The sequence below is a fragment of the Galleria mellonella genome, unplaced genomic scaffold, assembly GCF_026898425.1.
Source record: "Galleria mellonella isolate WM207_F2 unplaced genomic scaffold, CSIRO_AGI_GalMel_v1 utg57, whole genome shotgun sequence".
Lineage (NCBI taxonomy): Eukaryota > Metazoa > Arthropoda > Insecta > Lepidoptera > Pyralidae > Galleria > Galleria mellonella.
The window spans coordinates 7991326-8018147 of NW_026442119.1; the positions used below are offsets into that span (position 1 = coordinate 7991326).

The 26822-nt window shown below is 32.8% G+C and overlaps 2 protein-coding genes across 2 annotated transcripts in view; one reads left to right on the forward strand and one right to left on the reverse strand.

The window, feature by feature from the left end:
- Positions 1-26822, reverse strand: part of LOC113509875 (protein couch potato) — a 217961-nt gene that overhangs the window by 176975 nt on the left and 14164 nt on the right. The gene's annotated exons all lie outside the window — the stretch shown is intronic.
- On the forward strand, positions 18768-21509 carry LOC113520964 (uncharacterized). The gene is made up of 2 exons (XM_026906394.3): positions 18768-18948; positions 19207-21509. Exon 2 carries the CDS (start codon positions 19208-19210, stop codon positions 21239-21241), a length of 2034 nt encoding a protein of 677 aa, XP_026762195.2. The 5' UTR covers positions 18768-18948; position 19207; the 3' UTR covers positions 21242-21509.

Consider the following 26822-nt stretch of genomic DNA (forward strand, 5'->3'; position numbering starts at 1 on the left):
GACTGCCTCCCTGATGCATGTCTACTTTTTCGTATGGAGACGTACCCAGGGCCGAAAAAATAACATTTAGCTTATCTTTAAATAATATTTAATATTTTATTTAAGTATACGCCTATTTTTAACAACTCGCCAATTACTTTCTCATTGCGAATGGCACACAATATCCATCACATTGCGTGAATGCGCTACTAACAACATTTTTCATGGTATGTACTTCTAAAGTAACCACGTAGTTTTGTGTTACTCGGATAACTGCATTTTAATTTAATACTTTTTTTGCTTTAACTTCTACTATTAATAATGTTTTTTGTTTAGGTTTTCAGATTTATACACATAGAAGCAAATGCCATGCAAGAATTAAATATGTTCGGCGAACTATAAATTTTTATATTTAATTCAACAAATTAGTTCAATTATATTGGAAGTACTAATAAATAACAAAGATCAAAAGTAAAAAATATTTTCCGTCAAGCATAATTTGAATTCAGTGACAACCCTGCTACGTCGCCCATAATGGAGCCGGCACAGACGACTTTTTCAAATTTTTTTAAACTTGCATGAGGTTGACATTCACGCTATGTAGGTGCGTGAGTTTAAGGCGAATTTTATTTTTGTTTGAAAGTCACATGTTCAAACTTATTCCATCGTGTGAAACGATGTTATCATTCATTGCATTAGTACATAATTAGATTATTTCAAATAACAGTTTAGGTTGTATTGTATAACGAACCCATATAAAACGTTTGTATTCTATCAACTGTATATTACTAAACAATTTTCAATTTAAAATTTAATCTTTCAAATAATTGGTCAATGTAACTTTTGTATCGTATCCATTCATTTAGTTTAGGGATATAATACAAATAAATAAGTAAAATCTGGGAATATAATATATTACTCTATAAAAATAGGCTACATCAATCGTGAAATTAATATGTAACCAATAATGTAAACCCAGCCTTTTTTCAAAAGGAATTATCAAAATCGTTTCAGAATTAACGACGTAATCGTATATAACAAAATCGAACCTGCTCATTTTGGAAGTCCTTTAAAATACTATTAAGCCGTTTAGAGTACAGGATACGCCGAAAATCCGGACATACGGACAGTACATCCTTTCTTCGACAATCAGGAAAAGATAACAATTTTTCATTATTCGTGTCATCATCGATTTGTATTAAATATTTATAATCGTATCTGTGTATCGTGTCCATAACTGAAGAAGATCTTTTGAAATTATTCCTACCCTTGAATCGAATTGATATGAAAAAGACATATTCTTAATTCGATTTTTTTGTATATGTGTACCGCTATAATATTTAGATTTACCTACGAATACGTTGTGAGGTGAATAAAAAAGGTGAATTCAATATAGCCAAAATATATTTTCAAAAAATATAATCCAGTTTACTGGGATAAAATAAACACGCTTTATCAAGCAGTGACATTCTTCCTTTGAATTTTATATTAGATGTCATGTGTTTTTCATATTACTTTATCTTTATATATAATAAGTATATACGAAAGGAAAACTACAAGTAAAATTCTAAATTAAATCAAGCCACCACCGTGACAGGTACATTTTTTTTATAAAAAGAGAGCCATGCCCAGAAATCAGACTATAAAGAGTTTATTTGTTTAAAATTATGATGACTCAATAATTAATTTATGATTACTAAACTGCTTTGTAAGTTACTTGAACGCTCCTTACTCAATCACGTTTTAAGAACAAACGGCTGAACCCTGTTCCAAATTATCACAAATAACATTTTATTTCAATTCGCGTGGTCAAAGCCGCGGATTAAAGCTACTCGTATGAGTACTATCTCATGTGTGTAAACTTCAAAGGGTATTTATTCACTTTCGCAAAATTGACAGTATGTCTAACTGTCTGTAAAAGTACATCATACGACTTCAAGCGTGACAAGGGTTACTGTCAACAAGCCGTCTGTGCAGACTCCCCTCTACCGTCCTAAATATTTAATACGACTCTGTACATATAAGGTTCAACCACACATTTGGACTACAATCGTGCCAGTCGACCACAACAAATGCGTGATTATATATTCATACGTCTTATGGATGTTGTACCCGCGAGTTCATTTGAGTAATCATAACACACTGATTCCCCATGCCAAATAGGTACTAAAAGCGTATGCTAAATTTCATGACAATAGTTCAGCTAAAGTTCGAGAAACAAAAAAAAAATCATATTTATGACATTAGTACTGACAAACAGTGCACACGTGTATTAGTGGTCCAACACTTTACTTGCCATTTCAATGTCGTATAGCAAATATTACTTGTAGACCTTATAATTTATAATGTGTACCCCACATACTCGAACTAGACTCGAAATGGTAGATTGGGCCCCGAGCGATGTATATTTCATTGCGTATGTTTATGTCGTATACAAATCAGAGAACCTAATTACCAAAAATCCTTGTTTCACCTCCGCATAATAAAAGTAATGAATTCACAAAAATTCAAGTTTTTCGACTTTAAAACATCCACAAAGCTTTATATTGCTCGGAGCTGTGGCATTAAATGTACGGAAGCCTTATTGTACACCGCAATATTAAATATTTAGGGGAACCAGTCAGAATTTAAACTGGCAATTTCGCGTATTTTCTGAGTTGACGATGTGGTCACCGTTCAACACAAAGTTGCCAGCCTGAGCTCTTGCGGTACACCGCTGACCTCGAACTGAAATAGATCGCTTATGAAATATACTTAGCTAATGTTTTTGCGAAGTTGGAATTTAATTTAGGTACATTGTAAGCGATTTCCGAAAGAAGGATATTATCAATTCGGTATTTCTTTTTTTGTGGTTGTGTTATGCGATTACATTGGCAATTCTGAACCAATTGATAGGATTTACGCTCTATATCTAGTTGGTTACATATTAATTTTATAATAATTGAAATTCTCGTTGTTTTTTTACGGAGGAAAAACTGATAATTGCGAAGTAACTTAAACGAAATCAATAGACTGTCTCCGTACAAATAGTTTGTCAAATTCCCTTAGTCGCCTCTTACGACACACACGTGAATAAAAGGGCTAGTCTATACTATACCGGAATCACATGACCAATATGTATCACGTATTCGATAAATTAACTGGAACATTAACTATTCTATCAGAAACATAATATGCCAAGTCTCACCACGCAACTCTTTCACTCCAATAAGTTGTGAGATCTCATGTTAATTATTATAGTTAGTGTTTATGGAAGCATCTATACAACAGTTTTGTTACTAATTGTTGTGCAATAAATTACCTATCAACATTTCTAGTAATCATATGTAAATTGACTGCCATATTCCACCTTTTAAACCGAAACACAGGCATGCAAACACAACTGCTTCACGGTTGAAACTCAGTCATGAAAATGGTAGATTTTGTATTAAATTATTCTTTTATAATTATTGTGCCAAATAATCGTTAGTATAGCTGTTAAAAACAACAAGTTAACAAAAGGCACCTTGCATTGCACTTTTTTTTTTATTATAAGTTATAATTATGCACATCCTTTAAAGTATATATACTACGTATATTTAAACAATATATACTACGTATCTGCCTAATATTACCTAAGGTGCTTATTTGTAAATAAATGACACAATGATACTACTTAATTAGCACAACCTTTAAAGGTGAACAGAATTGACAAGTGGAACGCAACTCGCTAAGTTAACAAAATTACACTGTCTAGTTCGTTCCCTGTTAGAGGTTTATTATAAATTACAATGTAAAAACAATTAGATATTATTAAAAACAATTATATATATTTTTTGGTCTACTGTAAAACCAATCACAATTGCACATACTACATTAGATTTTACTATTCTCGGCAAATATCAAATGTTATGTTTATCACCTGTTTTTTTATATAAGTTGATGTTATGTTCTTCAAACCCGGAAAAATTGTTATCTTTTAAATAAGTACAATTGTTCAATTTTCAACTATTTAAATACAACCTAAATTCGCTACTAGTATTCATATTCGTATTTAGGCCTGCAACCCCAAAAAAAACCTAATCAAATATGGACTGGGCCGGTACCAGGTGACGGTTGGCAGGTGTGGAACAATAGACTTCCATCTCTCTCACACCTACGCAACGCTGGCGTGTCTACTCTTTGCGCGTTGACATACTGTTTTTTATTCCGTACAATATTAAATTATAGAAGGGTAGATACGAATTGGTTGATAGATAGTTACGATTTTTCATTCTTGCATCATGTATTTTAAAAATTGGCTCGAGTTTTTTGATTGTATTGTACCACATTCATATCACAGTTATCGCATTGCATGCATTCACAGAACTAACTAAGCTACGTTAAAATTTAATAATTATTAATTAGAATTGTAACTTTTATCTTTTACAATGTTCAAAAAAATATCAAGTATATAACGGCGTTTCATAGACGCAATACATTTAAAACATTTAAGTTTAGATCGTAGAATGCCTACAAGTAACATGCAATTTTTTACCTCGTAAATTTTTAACGATAAATATAAATACAAAATTGGTGATATAAATAATCGCGTAACATAGTTGCAAAAAATTGAGACTAATAAAGAGTTTCATCTTTTGAAAGTCGCTTAAAAATTTGCGATATATTTTGGTGGTTGTATTTTTCGAGTACATTCGTCCTACTGTCTATTCCACTATGAAATTTTTGTGTTTTAATTAAATTTTATTTTTAACCTTGCTTTTATTTTTTAGAACGTTCACAAAAATTAATATAGAGTAACAGATAATTAAAAGTTAATTACGTAACGGAAACGATTTTCAACTGACTTCAAAAACAGGAGGTTACTCAATAGGTTTTATGATGTATTTTATTACTGGAAAATTTTGCCACTTGATGGAATTTGTACAATTTTATGTGAGAACACAAGACGTGTGCTCGTTTACGAGGTCTGTCCGGAAAGTTCGTATAAAAGTGTTCTGGAATGCGAGAAAGAGGAGTGGGGAGGCCAGGTAAGCGCAGGACCCCTTCCTTATATCCCTAACAATGCTTCAGTTCTGGTCTGACCGCCGTGCGGTGCGAACTGGCTTGTCACGCCATCTGTGAAGTTACCTCTTAACGAAACCCCGTCGGCATGGAGCCCGCTTCCGTTGAAGAGCAGCGCGTCGTAATCAAGTTTCTCTCGAAACTCGGCAAGAATGGCCGTGAAATTTTTGCCGATCTAATTCGATAAGACATCCGGGGAACCACGAACAAAAAAATCAAGAAAATCCCGCTCAAATGTCAAGACAATGTCGATTGTTTTTTTCGATGTTCGGGGGATTGTCCATCAAGAATTCGTCCCTCCAGGCCAGACAGTTGATGGAAAATTCTACGTCGATGTGCTCAGACGCCTCAAAGCTCGTGTGGCACGAGTTCGTCCAGAATTGGCGCGAGAGGGGCGTTGGATTCTTCACCACGACAATGCCCCTGCCCACACCTCTCTTGTTGTCCGTGAGTTTTTGAGTAAAAATTCCATTACGGTGACCGAACACCCCCCCTATTCGCCGGATTTGGCCCCGTGTGACTTCTTCTTGTTCCCAAAAACCAAATTGGTACTTCGGGGGCGGCATTTGGGGGACATAAATGAGATAAAAAAAGCTACGACGGGGCAGCTGAGAAACCTACAACCAGAGGACTTTCAAGGAGCCTTCTCACAGTGGAAACGGCGTTGGCACAAGTGCATTATGTCACAGGGGGAGTACTTTGAAGGGGATAAAATTGATTTACCTGAATAATTGTAAAATAAAATTTTTAAAAAACTTTTATACGTACTTTCCGGACAAACCTCGTATAAAGAGAATTTTGCCTTTTTATTTGTTATGCGTTATCTATATCAATTGAAAACTGACTTGTATGATGCTTTTTTTTTCGAATCATCTTACTTGCTATTGTTATACAAATTTTTTTAAAGATTTAACTAAGTGATTTCTGATACAACATTTTAATTTTTTTTTTTTTTTTTATACTACTTAGGATGGCAAACAACCTGACGGCCCACCTGATGGAAAGTGGTAACTGTCGCCTATAGACATGAGCAGTACCATGTACATAACAGAGTAGACTGTTACGCCCATGATATTCTCCATGCGTTGCCATTCCTGAGGACTCAGGTGTTATTCCTCTGTACCCAGTAAATTCACGCCAAGTTATTTCAGAATTACATAATTTCTAATAAGTATTACCTTCATCGAGCTGTTATAAATTCTCAACCTTATCTATTTTCTCATGAGAACTTCTCGTATATTTTTAGACACTATAAAAAAAATATTTTCGAAATAAATGGAATCCATTTACCTAACAAAGGATAATAAAACAATGTTACTAATACTTTTTTCGCTATCCGCCATAGTCATTGATTCTAGATAAATGTAGGCGATAAGCTATCACCAGATCAATAAATCATACAGCAACTTTTGTATTTACGTATCTATTCCATACCAATAGATACGTAGGTACATACATAACGTGGGCAATCAAGGTTCTGTATGGGTTACTTGGGTGGATGTCGAAATATTAGGTAATTGGTGTGTAGGAGGAGATATACTATCGGATACATTATATGCTAATTAGGTCATCTCGTTGCCTATCGCGTAACGAAAAGGATATTTTGCAACAGATTCTGCGCCGACTTGGCGTTTACAGTTACTATTAACGCAAGATTAGTGTTGGAATATCGAAATGCTGTTTGATTGGAAAACTATATTGCCGTTTCATTTCTATCATAGATTTCTTGTAACTATATATTACAGAACTTAGCCCGCGTGAATTTGTGTAAATGGAACGTAACATATGCTAATCTAACAAATGGTCCATCAGTTGGTATCCATCGGTAAACAGATGGGCATTCATTCAGTTTCATACAATTTTTCATATGCTCATTGAGTAATAAATATCTTCGTAAACTTTCTCATACTTGTAATATTAATACAGTCTTATTACATTGTTATAACTTTGTGAAATGTTTGTATAAATGTTTGTAAGCTTATTACAAATTCACGCTTAAAAAGCTGAACGGATTTGGTTGAAATTTGGTATACGGATAGGTTTTATTCTATCCTGACACATAGGATACTTTATATATTAATGCACGTGAGGAAAAGCACAAGAATCAGCTAATTAGTAAGATAAATGTTAAAAATATTTACAGCAAAATCCATAGTGATTATATTACAGGCAAAAGTTAGAAATTTTCCTAGACATGTACAACATAGCTAAAATTTTTAACATCGCAAATAAATAAAATTTCTTAAAAAAATTAGATAATTATAATTGACCTCAAAATATATAAAGGTGGGACCAGACCAAAGTCTATTTCGAAGTCTTACATTATTGTCGGTGCGTGCGACACGGAGCGTAAATAATTGGATCTAATAATTTAATTACGTCATTTAATTAATAGCCCCCTATTAAAATGGACCCTCATAAAGAAAATGTCCGAGAGTATTATCGCGATTATCTACTGCGGCAGAACCCTTGCCGCAACTCAGATTCCGTACCATTAATCTTTACTTATTATATTAACCATAATGTTCAAAGAATATGCGATACATTTTGACAAAATTTAATATTACGATGAAAAATATTATCTATTTATAACACATTAAATTCAATTTCTGTGGCCCAAATAAAAAATTTGATAATTATAAAACAAATTAAGGATAGATTTATAATAGGACATATAAACATAAAAAATTAAGCAATATTTTACTATTTGTAATGAAAAAAGTCTATCTTATCTATAGTAGAGTTGTATTCTTGTATTTCTGTCATGAAGCAGCAACCTGATTAGGTAGATAAAAAATGTGCTCATGACTGTAATGTTTGACAAGAATAAAACACCTTAATTCTCAGGAATAACAACGTATGACAAGTTAGCGGCAAAACATATTCAATATTGTTTTAAAGTAGAGTTCATGTTTATAGGTGACGGTAATCACTTTTTATCAAATGGATCATTATTATTTAGTACATTTGCAATTTATTGCAATATAAAAAAAATATCTCCAAATGTTCTACATTTTCTTACAGTAAGTAGGTACTTTACAATTCGTCGCAATACTAAATAATTCGTGTATGAATATAATATTTTTTTCCGTCACCCAACAGAGTGTCATAAATGTGGACACGTCACTTACATATTATATGAGCGCGTATGAAATATTGTTGGTGTAGCTAATGGGACGTTCGCGTGTGGACGCGCCTATTTGTCGGACATTGTTACTTGTTTTGCGCAGTATGACCGCACCTTTACATTATAATACCACAGATAACATTTTAAAATGCAGTTAATGACATTTATTCATTAATTATGCATATATTATATATATATATATATATATATATATTTATATATAATACATATAAATTTGGAGTATAAGTACATAATGAAAAATAAAACTATCATATCACTAAAATATAGTTATTTAAAATCTACTATTACCTATTTACCTAAAATTAATCAGGTATGTAATAGGTATCATAATACCTCAATACCTATATGATATAACTACCTAAATGAGCACTCGATCAGTTTAATCGTTTAATATAAATTCGAAAGTGTTGTGGAGCGGAAGAGTGATTTTATCGCATCCTTTATATCCAGTTGTGTTTAACTTTACGCGGTGGTCTTTTACACTAGGTACGTGTTACGTCGGTATTAAAGTTTACGTGCTCCTCAAAGGATAATATACATTATTGTGTACCTTTACCAACCTACCTACTCCGAACCCATATGAATTATTTAAATCAACTACGTTCCAGATACAAAATAGAAGCGAATCGTTCTTTTTAAATATTTTATTTTTTTATTTAAATTTCAATGCTAATATATTTTAATTATATATAAGTAAGTGTACGTAAGTATGGCAGACTTAACACCTAATGGCATTCTCTACCAGTCAACCATGAGGCAAGCAGAAAATTAAGAAGGCGGTTTTTTTTTATACAACTTAGAATGGCAAACAAGCTGACGGCCCACCTAATGGAAAGTGATAACCGTCGCCTATAGACATGAGCAGTACTAGGACATAACAGAGTATACTGTTTCGCCCATGATACACTCCATGCATTGCCACTCCTGAGGACTCAGGTGTTATTCCTCTGCACCCAGTAAATTCACGCCTTATCCCACCCTTCAAACCGAAACACAGCCATGCAAACACAACTGCTTCACGGTTGAAACACGAATGGGACAGAGGTACCTAAGCAATCGACTTTTGTACAAAGTCTCCCCCTGGTAAAACAATGTACCACAGCGGTACATTTACTACTAAAATATGTATAAATATTGTTATTACATATTACATACATACATATACTTAAGTACCTACACAATTACATATATATACATGTATATATATATACATTATATATACAGTATACACATTATACTTGTAATTCGTCATAACTTTGTAGCTTATAGATAAAATAATTAGTAAAACATTATTATAACCATGAAGTCGTGAGAATTCATCAATTTTATACCGCAAACTACAAGTTGCATTTTCTGTCATTTTATGTAAGTAGATATACTCGTATGTTACCACTTCGTGAAGGTGATTTACATTAAATTCGCGTTTAAAATTTTTAGTACACTTTGAACAAAACGTTGCTGCACGCTCGTTCGTAAGATTTATCTCTATTGTGGTACATTGTTTTACAAATAGCGCTAATATCTTTAAATAACGTTTTAAGGCCGAAACAGATGGGAATCTAAAGTGGATTCCATTGAGTTTATTTCTCACTATTGTGTCAATTCATGTACAGGTAGGTGACTTTGTGTTTTTGAGACATACAGGTTTAATGATCAGTGATCTTGATTTTTTTCTTAATTTTACAATAACAATACAACTAACGCCATAAATAGTTGTTTTGTTCTCTACCACTATCTACCGGGTTTATTTTAGGGTTCCGTATGTCAAAAGAAAAAACAGAACCCTTTTACGAGTAGATCACTTTGTTGTCCGTCTGTTAAAACCTTTTTTACAGGTGAAGATATCAAGTTGAAATTACTATTAAATATTTAAGCCTGCATTTAAGCTGGAAAGCTGGAAGCTGGAAAAATCAAACTTCTATCAAGAGATATAGCCATTTATAGCATATATTTAACATTTACAAGGGAATTCATACTATATTATTATAGAATAAAATAATTTTGCAAGAAGCAATATCGTAGAGCACAAGTAAAGAAAACAATCCAAAAACCGTAAATTTGTAGTTACATCACAAAAAAACCAATGTAGTTTATACGGAACCCTCGTTGCATGAATCCTATTCGTAAAAAACTATCTTGGACACACAACACATATTTACAAAATTTTATTAAGCGGTTTCGAAAATTAGCATGAACGAATACCGTGACACAGTATTTTTGTATATTATAATATTAGATTATATCAAATTCATACTTATAATAACAAAAAATGTCCGAAATATCAAGGTCTTCGTGTATGTACAACGAAAGTGAGAAGCTCTTTACACCAAGTGGCGACATCCTCATTAGTCTAACAAAAAATAAAATTATACCCGCTTTTTTATAATTACTATTTTATGCTTCTAGACCTAGTTGTTTGTTGTTTTCCTAATAGGTGAAGAATAACACACTAAGATTGGAAAGGAAAAGCACTAATCAAATTGATAGTTACAAAAATACAGCAATATTTTACAATGTGTTCAAACAACAACATCGGCGTGTATGTCGAACAGCCTGGAAATATTCAGCGAGTGTTGTGTTTGTTGGGATTCTCAGAGCATTGTTACAAGTACAATGTTGTTTTCTTGTGCAACACCGCTGAATTAGCAACGTTGCGAAACATTGCACTGATATTGTTGGTCCGACATAGGGTTGTTAATGTTGCAATCTATATAACAAATAAATGCATTTTACTCTACAAAAATAAGCGATCTTTTTCCTAAACAAAAAACACCTACTAACGATGAAGTATTTCGTAGAAGATACATAAGATTGAAAATATTTGAATTTAGAACGCGGATCTATATAACAAACAAGTACATTTTACTCTGCAAAAACAGCGATTTTTTCTCAACAAAATACACGGACGAACGACGAAGCGTTTCGTAGAAGATACATAACTTTGAAAATATTTAATTTAGAACACGGAATTGTAAGTCTATAAAAAAAATTGTATCGCAACAAGCAATATTTGCTATGTAAATAAAATTGTCACGAAATCAGTACTAGGCTAATACGAAAGCAAATTCTATTAATAGCAAAAATAATTATCAAAAATATAAACAACTGAATATACCATAAAAAAAGAAAAACAACTTAATTATCTATCCAGTAAGAGTTAGGTACTTTAATTTTTAATGAACATTGTATAAACATTTTTATCTACATATTTTATATAATTGTATATTTCTTTAAAAGAAATAATAAAGTTTTCATATATTTATCATTCAAGGAAAATATTATGATTGAAAGCTTGTTTTCTGAATATAAATATTTTTAATGACAGTCTATATGTTAAAAATTTTATTAAACTGCACGCTTTATTTAGATACATTTTTGGAAATATAACCGTCAAAACTAAATATTTAAATTGAAAAAAAAAATTGTTACTTCTTGTAAATACATTTTTCTTATTCAAAAACACATGACAAAAACAACTAAGGTGGTTTTTTGGGAGCTAGAATAGATTAATGACATTTCAATTAATTTTAATGGGGAAAATTGCTTTGAGATACGAACAATTTGACATACAAGTTACGGAACGAATTAAGCTCGTATATCGAGGCATCACTGTATATATATATTTTAATTTATAAATAAATTCCATACAAATTTAAATTTAAAATTATACAAAAATATCGCTGCATAAACAATAAAACAATAAAATATACAGAAGCGATGCGACATTTTACATTATCAACTGTTGACAGCCCTAATCAGGCAGGCACAAACATACTTGTTTGTTTTTGACATTGTCAAGTGTTAAAAAATTTGTAATGGCACTTGAAACTTTAGCATTTGTAACAATAATCAACGTATTTGAAACAATACAATGAAAGTCGACAAAAGAGAACCAATAAATCATAGACCTCTATACTACCAGGTTTTCTTTCTCTACGCGGTTATTATCCATTATTTTTATATATTTAGAATAGTACAGATAATATAACACGAATTTTTATTTCTTGATTGACTAGTCAATTGACAAGATATTACGTCTATTCACTTATATAGGCATCAACCTGTATGTCATAATCAAAATAAGAATTACATCCGACAACTTATTAATTTCAAGGATATTTGAATAATAGTTTATTTTTACTAGAATGGATATACTGGAATAAATATAGATAAATGAAAATAAAGCATTTGTAAATATTTGAAGAGGTTAACTCAATAAAAAATCCCGATAAACTAAGAAATATTTGTACATTGTGAACGGATAACGATGTAAGTAAATGGAATTGAAATATTTGTCAAATAAAATTGCGCCCAAGTTTTAATAATACTTGAGTCATACCATTATAGCCGTATATCTGTCTTATGTATGACTATGAAACAAATAAATTGTAAAAATACGTTACGATCCTAAATAAACAGTGTCCTTAAATTTAATTTTTAATCGACAAAAAATGGAAGTTCTCTGATCGGTTGTATTTTTTTTTTATGTTCTTTACGTCATGATTCCGTCAGTTTTAAACCGATTTGGAAAACTCTTTTTTTATCCGAAATATACTTACAGATTGGTCCCATAGAAATTTTATCAAAATCGATTCAGTAGATTAGTTTTTAAACCATACCATGGTTGTGTCACAATTGAAGCCTTATTTTTTTGTGGGGCACAACTCTAATTTGTATTTAAATTTTCTTTTTTATTCATAGTAGATAAAGGATATTTAAGATTCAAATCACTTATCAATGGGAAACTTTGTACAAAAGTCGTTTGCTTAGGCACCTCTGTCCCATTCGTGTTTCTACCGTGAGAAGTTGTGTTTGTATGGCTGTGTTCCGGTTTGAAGGGTGGGATATGGTTTTGAATTTATAGGGTACACAGGAATAACACCTAATAACACCTGAGTCCTCAGGAATGACAACACATGGGAGTATAATGGATGAAGCGATATACTTTGTTTTGTACATGGTACTGCTCATGTCTATAGGTAACAGTTACCACTTTCCATCAGGTGGGCGTCAGCTTGTATGCCATTCTCATTAGCATAAAAAACACATCTCTAATTATATCTATTTTTAAAACTCTTTTCACACAAAGCACGCTTATATTAAGGAAACTAGATTACTATCCTTTCACTTTTGCATTTTATATGTATTAATCACATTAATAAATAAATAAGTAACGAAATAATGTAATTAAAATTAATTTAACATCGGCGCTTATTGTTATTGCCGAAAGTTGAGCATCACTCGCTCGGAATCAATAATGCGTTCGCGTGACTGACTCCGAGCCCGTGTTCCAAACATTTAAATACCAGTTTCAGCACAGATTATATAATAGTTATTGTTTCGGACTACGAAAACAGATCTGCAATAATTTCAGTCAATTTCTATTTAATAGAAATTCTAGTGCTCCAATATTTCACTATGATAGTATTGTCTTGTTATTATTAAGGGCCTTAAGGCCTAGATAGGGCCTTTATTGAATTTAGACTTTACTGAACTTTAATAATAATAGTAAGAGTCAACTCTTTGAAAGGAAAAGGGCAACTGATAATTATAATGATCTTATTGATACATCTAATCAGAGCGATAAGTCCCGAATTGTGGACGTGTCGAAGTATTGAACTACTCATTGTTCTTTACACTGTGATAACATAAAAAGGACATGATAATATTATATGTTCAGAAGTTATCCCTAAGGGGCCAACCTGAGATATTTATGTATTACCATTTATTGTTATTACCTTTCATTATTCCTTAACGACCAGGATAGTAGATACATACCTGTAACAAATAATAAATAACATTATTAGTAATAAAATTGTAAAAATCAATAGAGTTACATAAGATAATGCCTTTATATGTAGTGAACATCTATCAAGTACAATAAGTATATAATATTTATCACTAGGTATTTTTCGCAGCTTTCCCCGTCATTATAAATACCTAAAGTATACTATGTGCTGAGTTAGGATAGAACCTACTCGTGTAACAAAATTCATTAAAATTTGTCCAGTAGTTTTTGGGTAAAAAAGTAAAACAACATCCAGCCATCCTTACAAATTTTACATTTATAATATTAATAAGATTTAGGTAAGAATAGAAAAAAATTGTTTCAAAACTTGTACCTACCAATAATTGAAGTCAAAACCTCATTAACATGAAGCAACATGCCTAATACTACGCTATACAGGTCGATAATATTACAAAATACGGTAAATCCATGATTCCTATTTTTTTATACTGGCAGACTAATATGGATATCATAAAATGTAAATCATATTTATTTGACCACCGATCGGTTAAAAGGGGTGGTATTACGAATTTCGCTTATAAAGCAAGCGGTCATATCCCGACAATATTGACCCGGGCTGGGTATTGCTCGCGAATGAATTCGAAATGAGGCAAATAAGCAATTACGCACTGATATTCTGGTTCGATTACGTTATGGGAAATTTTAGATGCACCGCTGATCATATGATATCACACGACTCACTGACAGTTGAGTATAATGTACAAAGTAAATACTTCATAAACTTGTACTATAAACAATTATTTATTTTATTATTAACCCGCGAATTCGTTCATAATACCGGGATTTTACTAAGAGGGATAAAAAGTAACCTATGTCCTTCTTCATCCCTATATACACACACACGTGTATAACAAATTTTATTTATAGTATATGGTTAAACTCTTAAGGCGTTATGAGGTAGCAAACAAACAAAATCTTTTTCACGTTTAATTCTGACCTATCCTTCATCATTTCAGCCTGTATTTATCCACTGCTGGATGTGCCTTACCCTATGCCTGCCAACACATGTGATCGTCCGCTTTTCGAACTGGGGGCCACACATTATTCGTCCTTTTCATTGGAGAGTTTATGCCTACATGTTACCATGCTGGGCAAGCGGGTTCGTGACTGGGATTTTTGGAAGGATTTTCAAAGAAGTTTAGAAAAAGAAATAGGATGCCACTATGTAGGATACGATAGTTATAGCAGTGATCTCCAAGGGCACTCATTTATATTTATCGAAAACAAGAATGTACTGAACAAAATTTATCCTTACTAGTAATATTGTAAACGTGAGTTTGTTTATTTGTTTGCTCTTCTACTACTTCCTATTGCTGCTTTTTCGTCTTACAACAACGATAATGTTTATTTAGGATTATAATATATTTTATATCTTATTTAATATCTGGAGAACCGAGCGTAGTGAGACTGTGTCAAGCATATTTATAATACTTGTTTACCTCTTTTAATCCAATTTTGATCGATTGATTTAACTAATAATTACAACTAACGTATCACCTATTGATACGCATTGTACTTGTAAATACTGTTCATTTTATGGTACTGTAAGCGTATACATAGTTTAGGTTAGTTAGTATGAACATTTCGCGTAATTGACATATTAAATTATAAATTTTGATTATATTAATGATCCACTTCTGGGTATAAGCCTCTATAGGAAGGTCTTGCCAGTAGTTGCTTGATAGACGGATTGGCAATCGCAGTTAAACTTTGATGATGTTTTAAGAGAGACGCTGCTACCCATCCCTTAACCATTAGGATCCTTAATTACCACTTATGACAGTGGAAGGAAATGGAGGAAGTGGTGGCCTATGCCACATGGTACCCGATTCGATTATATATCAAATATAAAAGTCGGGAGGGTTGAAAAAAAGAGTCGGGTATTCTTGCTCAAAACAAGATTCAGTGACGGAAATCCAGTTAATGATTTTTTTTTATTAAGAGTGTATAATCTGATCTAAAACTTAGGAAAGAGCTAACTTAATTGACTTAATAAAAAGACAAATTTAAGTAAAAAAGCAAGAATAGTTTTCGAATCACGTAAATAGATGTTATATACAAAATGTACATCTATTACTCTAACGTAACTACATCTTGCTACCTATCTTCAATTACAATATTTCGACGTCATAATTTTGTTAAATTAAATATACAGGTACAAACGTTTAATAATCTGTTATTATTCTGTTATGTCCATGGTGCTGCTCATGTCTAGGCGACGGTTACCACTTTCCATCAGGTGGGCCGTCAACTTATTTTCCATTCTATAGGAAGACTTTGTACAAAAGTCGTTTGCTTGGGTACCTCTGTCCCATTCGTGTTTCAACCGTAAAACAGTTGTGTTTGCATGGCTGTGTTTCGGTTTGAAGGGAGAGATATGGCGTGAATTTACAGGGTACAGAGGAATAACACCTGAGTCCTCAGGAATGGCAACGCATGGGGGGTATTATGGGCGAAACAGTATACTCTGTTATGTCCATGGTACTGCTCATGTCTATAGGCGACGGTTACCACTTTCCATCGGGTGGGCCGTCAGCTTGTTTGCCATTCTAAGTTGTATAATAAAATTATATATTATAGTTGTATAATAATAAAATGTAGATCAAACACATAAATATAATATGTGCAAATATCTCGATTCATATGACAAGTAAACATGCCATTGAAGAAATTTATTGATAGCAAATTTCTCCCTTATAATATAATAATAAACTCTTTCAAAAATACCATATGTCCACTAAACTTTTTCCTCCATGGGCCGTCAGCTTGTTTGCCATTCTGAGTCGTATAAAAAAAAAGACATAAAGTTTTATATAACAACTTTGATTACTATTCAGGCTACGTTCAAGTATAGGTTTTTTGAGTCTATTTTAGTGCCAAAAATTGAAACAAAGCATACGTATGAAATATATGTAGTTGCAATATCTATTTAAATCTAAAGCTGTGTTTTTACCTAAATATTCTTTAATTAATCAATTACCTTCTCATACAATTTTATGCTTCATACTATTCTTTAAAGTAACCTACATATATTGTAGCTTTTATGCTGATCTATTTCTTATTCTGCTACTAATTAATTGATAAATTCTAGACTCGTTCCAATCGGCAGATCCTAAACCCCTCCCTATGTTATGAAAAACTATTCAATGAAAATTATTTTATTCTACTGTACGTCTAGTTATTCACCCATAACGCATTATTTCATAGATATTAAAAACAGTATAGACCACAGTTTTCAAATTTCGAACTACTAAAATATAAAAGGGATACCATCTGAAGCGATATACCTAGTCCATAATGTGCGAGCAATTTTATCAACAAAATACATGAGAGATCACATTTACATAATATGCCCACCCGCATACGCAACACGCCAGATATACGAGTGTATTCAGATTTCCGTTATTATTTTACCTCATTCAATCCCTTGCGAAATTATATTGGGCGGCTGAATCAAATGCTTTGATAACAACAAGGTGAATTTAATATACGCACAATGCCACTTCAGGTTTGGGTTAATTAAGGTTTCATTAGTATATGTTAATATTATCATAAATACGAAAATACATAAAGATATTTATTAATTACTTAATCATGCTAAAACGGCTATACGAATATAAATGAAATTTTATACACCTTCAAACCTTATGAAATATTTTAATTGTGTCTATTTATTACCTCTCCAATCGTTTTAGAATTTAACATATATACATAAACCATAAATATTTTTTACGAGAAGGGGATAGGCTATATTTTATTCTAAATAATCAATGTGCAGTCTTGCCATGTCGGTCCCGGCATTGAATGGATCACCCTGTCCTTTCCTGTGGGTATCGTAAGAGGTGCCTAAGGTAACTTGATGATCGAGAGATGGTCAGCAACGATACTTTTAAAACATCACCATACGCCAAACTGTGGTTGCTTAGCGTGGCAACTACTAGCAAAACCTTCCCAATGGTAAACTGCCATATATACGAGAGCGTTCCTTATGGCAGTCTATGGAAGAGGCCTATGTTTAGCAATGGACAAATAATGATTGAAATGATTAATTAATATGTTCTAGCCATATGGCAAAATCGCGGATAGATCTAGCGTTACCAGCATAAATAATTAAATTAGAAAAATAAATAAGAACCAAACGAAAAATATTTAATGTTCAAAAGCTGTTGTAACTAGAGAATATTCATTATTTACCTATTTTCTCGCCTAATATATGTATCCCAAACATGTCAAAGAAACCATTTGTGTCACACGGGACTGTCTATATAGAATATATGGCATGCGAACCTCGCAGTCGCGTAATATATTAGACCCGACCATTCTAAAGGCCGGGGTACACGAGGTTAAGTTTTCAAGCTAAGATAGTATACTAATGCATATACCCTATCAAGTCGACCTTCACACGGTTCCTCCAAGAAACCGTCGATTCACAATTATTGAATTCGTTAGAATGACCCATTTGACCTGCTTTATCCTCCATTCAAAAATAAGAAGTACATCTAGGGGGGCTGCCTTATATATTAAAATAGTGTTGTCGACAAAGCTAATATCCGATCACCCAGCGCGCTGTGACGACTCTTTTTGTCAGCATTTCGCTTTATCTTGTACCTCGGTTGAGTTTGTTCCAAGCCGGGAAAGTAAATTTAGACGGGACACGTGATAACAAAGTTTGCAATACTAGCTTAAAAAACTCGTGTATCTTATCCTTAAAGGTCGCATATGTTACCCACTGTGACGTTATTGAGATTAAACTTGGACATCCAACGTTATCAGTATGCATAGGGTAGGGCGGGGCTAAAAGGTCCGCGGGTAAAAAGGTCCACCATGCCTATCTCCGAAACTAAGTGCACGTTAGACAACGGAGTGACCGGTGCGTGAAGGGGACGAGGGACGGGTGCGCATGCCGCCCCGCGCAGTGCATTTTCTAGAGCCGGCAAGAGTGTACGCGCAAGTGGTGCGAAAATTACACGTAAGTAATGTTTTAGATTTTACTTAGTTTTAGTCTCATTGTTCGATTTTTAAACTTACGAAACATAATTTCTCTGTATAAATGTTTAGTGGTATTAAGTTTCACGTAGTGCCATTGTTTTTTTGTTTGCATCACCTTGTTTTTCTACATAACCTAAAACAACAGTCCACCTACCATTGGGGCACAAAGGACCGCGGTGGACCTTTAAGCCCCACGAATTATTTTGATTCTATGTATTAATTTCTATTTTATTTTCAGAATGCGGAATTATAAAAAAACCACTGAGCGTGGTACGAAGTCCGTTGAGCTGATGAAGCGAGCGGCTGATTTAGTCGCAAATGAAGATAAATCAATAAGGCAAGTTTGTCGTGACTATGAGATTAGCAGAACTTCATTGAAGAGATTCATGGCGCGGTTAAAGGAAAATCCGGAGTCGCCAAAATTTGGCTACGGCACTCCCAGATTAGTGTTTAACCAAGAACAAGAAACTTCTCTCTGCGAGTATTTACTGACACTTGCACAAATCTTTCACGGTATAGGCCCTAAAGATGTTCGTCGCTTGGCTTATGAATGCGCTGTAAAATATAATTTGAAGATTCCTGAGGTATGGCACACAAATAAGATGGCTGGAAAGGACTGGCTGACGGGATTCTTGTCAAGGAATGACCGTCTCTCTATCAGGAAGCCAGAGGCTACTAGTTTGAGCAGGGCCACCTCTTTCAATCGAACGAACGTTTGTGAATATTTTGATAAATTGGCACACGTGATGGATCGTCACAAATTCAGAGGTTCGTCTATATGGAATGCTGATGAGACTGGTGTCTCGACTGTAAATAAACCTTCAAAAATAATTGCAGCCAAAGGGAAAAGAAACGTCGGGTCTGTCACATCTGCTGAAAGAGGAACTAATGTAACATTGTTGGTAGCTGTTTCGGCAACTGGATCTTCGATACCTCCAATGTTCGTATTTCCAAGAAAGAAATACCAAGATCATTTCGTGCGAGATGGGCCAGCAGAATGTATTGGTGCAGGAAATGCAAGCGGCTGGATGACTGATACGGAATTCTTGCTTTTTATGAAACATTTCATCACTTATGTGAAGCCAACTAAAGAGTCGCCAGTTTTGCTTTTACTAGACAATCACAGTTCGCACTTGTCAGTGGAAGTGTTGGATCTAGCGAAAAATAATGGAGTAGTGATGCTGTCGTATCCTCCTCATTGTTCCCATAAGCTGCAGCCCTTAGACGTGTCTGTTTTCGGGCCGTTTAAAAGGTATTTATCGTCAGCACAAGATTCATGGATGCGTGGCCACCCAGGAAAAACAATGAGCATTTACGATATCCCAGGCATCGTCCGAACAGCTTTACCTTTGGCACTGACTCCCAACAACATCTCGAAAGGGTTTCAAAAAGCTGGGGTTTACCCGTTCAACCGGGAAGTGTTTGATGAGTCGGACTTCGCTCCAAGTTTTGTGACAGACCGACCAAATCCGAACAATCCAACAACGTCTTCTGTACCTAATGAGTCACAGCCGCCTATGTCTACAGAGCCCCAGTTGCCTATTTCTCCAGGTTCACCAAGTTTGTTAATTTCTTCGCAGCCCGAAGTTGTAGCAGTTGTTTCAGCAAGTATATCTCCTGTATCTCCTTCTCAGTTGTCTACAGTAGGGCCTCAGTTGCCTACCGTCTCAGTTTTGCTGTCCTCAAGTGACCTAATGTTGTCTTCTACAGCTGCTGTTGAAAAAGATTGTCTGCCATTAAGGTCCTGTACAGTTCCATCTTCAAACATTGAGCCTCAACCATCTACGTCAGCTTCATCCTTGTTTGCTCAGCCATCAATATTTTCTCCGGAATCCATCAGGCCTTTCCCTCAGGCAGGACCGCGTAATGTTACCAGCAGGAAACGACGAAAGGCAGCTATATTAACAGACACACCTGAAAAGGAAGCGTTGTCTTTGGAACAAGAAAATAAAAAGAAGAAGAAAATGGTCTCTCGTAAAAAAGCTGTCTCGAAGAAAAATAAACAAGTGAAAAAAAAGATTTTACAAGAAAAAGATACAAATAAAAATAAACAAGTGAAAAGAAAGATTATACAAGAAAAAGATACGAGTTCGAGTTCTGAAGAAGAAGAATGTCTTTGTCTGGAATGCTGCGAGTCATTTGCTGACAGTGTTGCAGGAGAAGGCTGGATTCAATGTAATACCTGTAAAGGTTGGGCCCACGATAAGTGTGCCAAACATCACTCATCATCTCTTGCATACGAATGTAAGAATTGTCAGTCTGATGAAGATTAGTTATTAGTTTTTTGTTGAAAATACTTATTTTTTTAAATTGTTTAAGTTGCTAAAGATGTTACCGATTTCTTTTATGAATATGTACGATTTTGAGATACTACAATTGTTTTAAGATGTTACCTTTATCAAGATCAAAAAGACCAAAGACCTAAAGATTTGTTATTAAGACTGATTATAACTGTGCCTTATAATTATATAACTTAGTTACCAGTGCAAAATAGGTCGCAACATATCTGTCGATTAAAATATAATAAATATAAAGATTATTTATTTTTATTTATTTCCTACATTTGACCACAAAATATGATTTAGTTGTCGTGGTTCTTTTTACCCCAAGACTGGTCCTTTTTACCCCACCTGCGGGGTAAAAAGGACCATTTGACATTACATTTTGTATCGCCCATATTGGGCGCATTGGTAAATTCTGGCCGTATTCACCTATGGCAACTTATAGATGAAGGATTAAACTTTCTATTATTATTAAAGTCTTTCCCAGGAACCTTAAACGTACGTAGTTATGACACAATATACGCAAAATGGACCTTTTAGCCCCGCCCTACCCTACCTAGCATTAACCACGTACTTCATAATGCAATAAAACATATAAGGTCATGCAAAGTACATTTAAGATGAGATCTCACAAAAACGTGGGAAGAAAACATGATAAAGTGCATTTATTCGTTGCAGCTTATTGTGTGTATTTTATACCAGACCATCTAGTCTACTTAGTAACAAAAGACTAGCGCGTGCAAAATTGCGATAGAGCAATTTATAAATACCACGTAACAGCAAAAAACGCAAAATTTTATATATTCAACCAACAACTTCTTAAGCTGATTGGCTTCATATAGATTCCTAGATCTAAAGAAGTGGATGGATGCAAAAAACAGAGAATTTCACATGGTAGAAGGTATTGGGGTAGGCTTATGTCCAGCAATGGATAGACACAGGCTGAAACAGTGATATTGATGAATGATTATAACTTGCAATCTACAAAATTTTCTTCCATGAGAAGCAAAACAAATTATTTCAATTATTAATTAATTATTATTTAAATGACAAATGTTACTACCAATATACCGAATATTAATTATTATTTCCGACGACTTGAAAACATTTTTAAAAGGTACGCTAATATAGGCATTAATATCTATATCATAAAGAATAAAAATGAAGGTAAACTGCAATGAATTAAGTGGTATAATCCTCAAGTTTGTTGGTAAATTACTGAGTCCTGATGAGATCATAAAATAAAAGTAAATTGTGAGCGAGCAGCCAACGACACAGTGTTGGTTGCGAGCCAACTGTCGTGCCATGTCGCGACATCCTTTCGTGTTACGCGGCCATCAAATTTAAAAAAATATATATTTTCCAATTTGTCTATACACATAAAAAAACTCTTTAACTATTATTTACTCATTTAAAAAATACTTTGTATGCTGTTATTTAAAATTTTACTGTATAATAAAAGATTACATACAAACAAATTATATGCTCCACAATAGAAATTTTGAAAATAGTCTTTTTATAACATACTTTGAATACCTAACAAACATAAATAATTGTATTCTAAAAATTTCATATACATTTCCCGAAATTCCTTGGAAAATAGATTATAACAACTCTGAGCGTCTAAAAGCATAGTTCTAATACAATATTAGATATTTTAATAAAACAGCGCGTAATAAAACTAAATTTTTATATTGGTATTTTAAAATGTTAGGGAATATTAAACGATTATTATTCTAGTTTTATATTTCGTATGTAATACTATTTGGCGTGCCAAGGAATCGGTAACGTTTATTATCTAGTAAATTTATTATTGATATTAGAAGATATTTAACCATATTATTATTTATTGTGTGTATAATTAATTTTAATTGTATAGTTTATAATAGACATTATAAAGCTGACCTAACATTCATATTTAATCGTGTCAATTTAAATAGAACTAGCAATTATTATAGAGATAAACAAGGGAACAAATATATCATTAATCCGAACTAGTATTATAGAGACTATATATGTATATTTTATAACTTTTTATTTAACTCAAAAAATACTGTATTGTTTTAAAATCCATGCGAAGACAGGGCGGGCCATTGGTATGGAAATTTTTTCAAATAAAATAAAAATACTTACATCAAAGTATTGATATTATAAAAATTACACCCATATGAATGTAAGATAAATTCCATTTGTTTATAGTGGACAAAGTTCACTGTTGACCTAGTGTTAGGACCATCTACAAAAAAAAAACATTCATTTACAATGTTTATGAAAAACACAAAGATGCTTGAATTTAAATAATTTCCCTAATTACTTATCACAACTGGAATTACAGTTATCAGCTTATTATATATAATATATTTATGTAGAGATACATTTAATAGAAATAGTGAACTTAATTTATAAGCATATAGACTCATAGTAGTTCGAACTCATGTCATGGTACTTATATTTATTGCACATACGCCCTACAATGACGTTGGTAGAGAGCTACTTGCATAAGGCACTAGCTGGACACTGGACGCACTTGCTGACACGCGTCATGAATGTTAAATACAACCCTAACTCCATACTTCATACATGTCAAGGGCTGTCAACTAAAAAAATATATTATTTCAAATATTAAAATTATTTATATTGAATGTGCTCTAAGTTAAATATATATTATAATACTAATAAACTGAACTTTAATAATCCTCGCCTGCTTTAACAAAATCGTCTATAAATAAACTAATTTAAACTTATAGTTCCATTCTCTATAACAGCATTGTCTGCGAAAATTCATTCGTGTCTACATTCAATTTAACTTGAATGTAATCTTTCAGAGTTGGCAGCCCTATCCATAAGGCCAGTGAATGCGCCATAAATCATAGCACCTTTTGTGGCGCCCGTCGACGTCCACACACGTCTACTGGAATATTATTTTGAGACACCATCAGTTTATATCCTATGTTTTATTATATGATATGATAAATTATAAATGAATTATTTTGATACAAAATTTATCATCCAACATGGATGCATATTTACTTAGAAACTAATTTTAAAACAAATATAAAACAAAATTTATAAAATTACCTATTGTTTTACTTACTTAATTAACCCCTAATTAGAGGGACCACTATCCGTATCACACTGAAATCCAGTATAGAATAAATACCGTAAAAATCCTTTGATCTTCTACTACTTAACACGGGTTCTATCCTTAAAAGAGAATATTAGCCTATTGACTAGACAACTTAATATAGTTTTACATCGAGTTCTCGTTCTCTTAGAACAGTGTTCCGACTTTTTAGTAATATAAACATTTTACTAATTTACTGTTTTATTTTAATAAAAACGTAAAATATGTATAAGGTAGTAGACATAATACATATAATGTGCAATGGTGTATTTTTGCATTTTTATTTACATAGACTTCACCATCATTCAATTCTTTACAAAAGGCCATGTATTCATTGCAATATCTTTCAAAGCTTATATTTGACAACGTTGGATAATATAGCCCGTGACGAAGATAACACGCAAAATTATGTATACCGTACCCGTATCAAACAAAAATATCCGCATCGTCGCTCATCATACATGTAAAATATGTTTATTTGTATGTTTATGTGTATAAACGGTGAAATCGAAATCGTTAACATCCTTTTATGGGATTGTATGAATGTAAGTGTGAGTGATTAAAAATGAACATTTTCACTAAATACGGATCGAAAAACGACAAATAACATTTTGTCACATATTTTTCACCACATCTGCCCTTCATACACTTTCTGTGTTTACTTAATGGTTAGCTGGTAGAGAATGTCATATGGCATTAAGCTCGACATTCGTACAAAGCTTTATTGTGCAATAAAAAATAAATAAATAACTTTTAGCCTTCTTATTAACAGGGCGCGACGAATTGTTAATTTGATATGAAAGGCTCATAATTTTAATTATTCTTAAATTTTGATTCTCGAAATTTCTGTCCTAATATATTTTAATTTTACCATTTTAATATTTTTTTTAATTACATCCTGTATTATACATACACAAAATGTTGCAGGCCAAATGTTGTCAAATGAGTACATGTCTAATCCCATACGTGTTAAATCGCTAGCAATAGCTAGTATTAAAAAGAATTATTTAGCCAGCCCACTGTGAACAGGTACCGTACGTGAGTTCGAAGCATCACAGCAGATTCAGTACCCGCTCGTTCAATAATCGCTATACATCACTATTATTAATAACGCCGCCCGTTGTACTCATCTGAATATTAATCCCATAAATCGATTACCTAATAAATCTTTTAAAAGTTTATTGCAGGGATCAACATTCGTCGAATTTTATAGATTCTGTGAACATATAAATAATATAAGAGACTACAGCATGGGGTTCTTCAAAAGGGGGGTAAAGAGGTTTCTTCAGGGTCGGCAACGCACGCGTAATACCTCTGGTATTACAGGTGTTCATAGGCTACGGTAACCACTTACCATCAGGTGGGCCGTATGCTTGTTTGCCACCTCAGTGGTATAAAAAAAAATTAAGAATGGCAACCTTCTGTGTTTTTCGTTAGTATAATTTAGTAGGTTTTTCTAAACATGTTTATCTTTTTAATAGATTTTCTGTTGTCTATTAAATAATAAAATATGATAATTGTTTACGATTGTACTACAGGATAAGAAACTGATAGTTACACATTGTTTGGTCTCATTTTTTTATTAGTACACCCGTACGAAGCCCAGTGGCGGGCATTTAGTAATATATAAATTTGTAATAGAATAATAAGGACATTATAAAATAATACCTACTCAATAAAAAGAAATCCTTGAAGTTGGATGATAATTGTAGTTCAAAAACAACCATTAAAACAGTATGTCGCATATAGGTATCCGATAAGCCTAATTTCAGTCATTAACATGAAGTCATGTTTTTAAACATTTAAATCGTCACAAACATTCAAACCCTTTGTCTAAAATCGATGTCGATTATTTTATATATCACGTACTAAATCATTATTATGATCTAAACAATACTAATCTCAATAGGAGATATGACCTCATTCTAGTCATCAAACGCTGATCGAACATGACGCAAGGCGCATTTTAATTATTGCAATCTTGCGATCAGTTGCGTGCGACAGCAAAATTATATCTATTATTACATACCATTTGCACGTTATTCAAATTAAAAGCACCTACACTAAGTTACTTATAACGTTGAAATATTTATTACAAGTAAAATAGAATTGTTTAAGATTTTTATTCAAGATATTTTAAGAATGTGTTCCACAAAAAACAGACTTCAATTATGGCAAAACCAGTTATTTTAATCTTTTTTAATTTAATTTTTAATTTAATTTAATTAAAAGCAACTACTGAACCGATTTGGAAAAAAAAACTATAAGACACAGGTAAATATATCCTTTAGGTAAAAAAAGAATCATTTTACAAATCGATTTATAATTGATGGAGTTATACAGTAAAAACATAATCCTTAGTTCTGAAGTCGGTGGAAAATCGACTTCCATCTTGATACAGTTATCAATAAATCAAGATATCTTATCATCTCATTCATCATTATCATC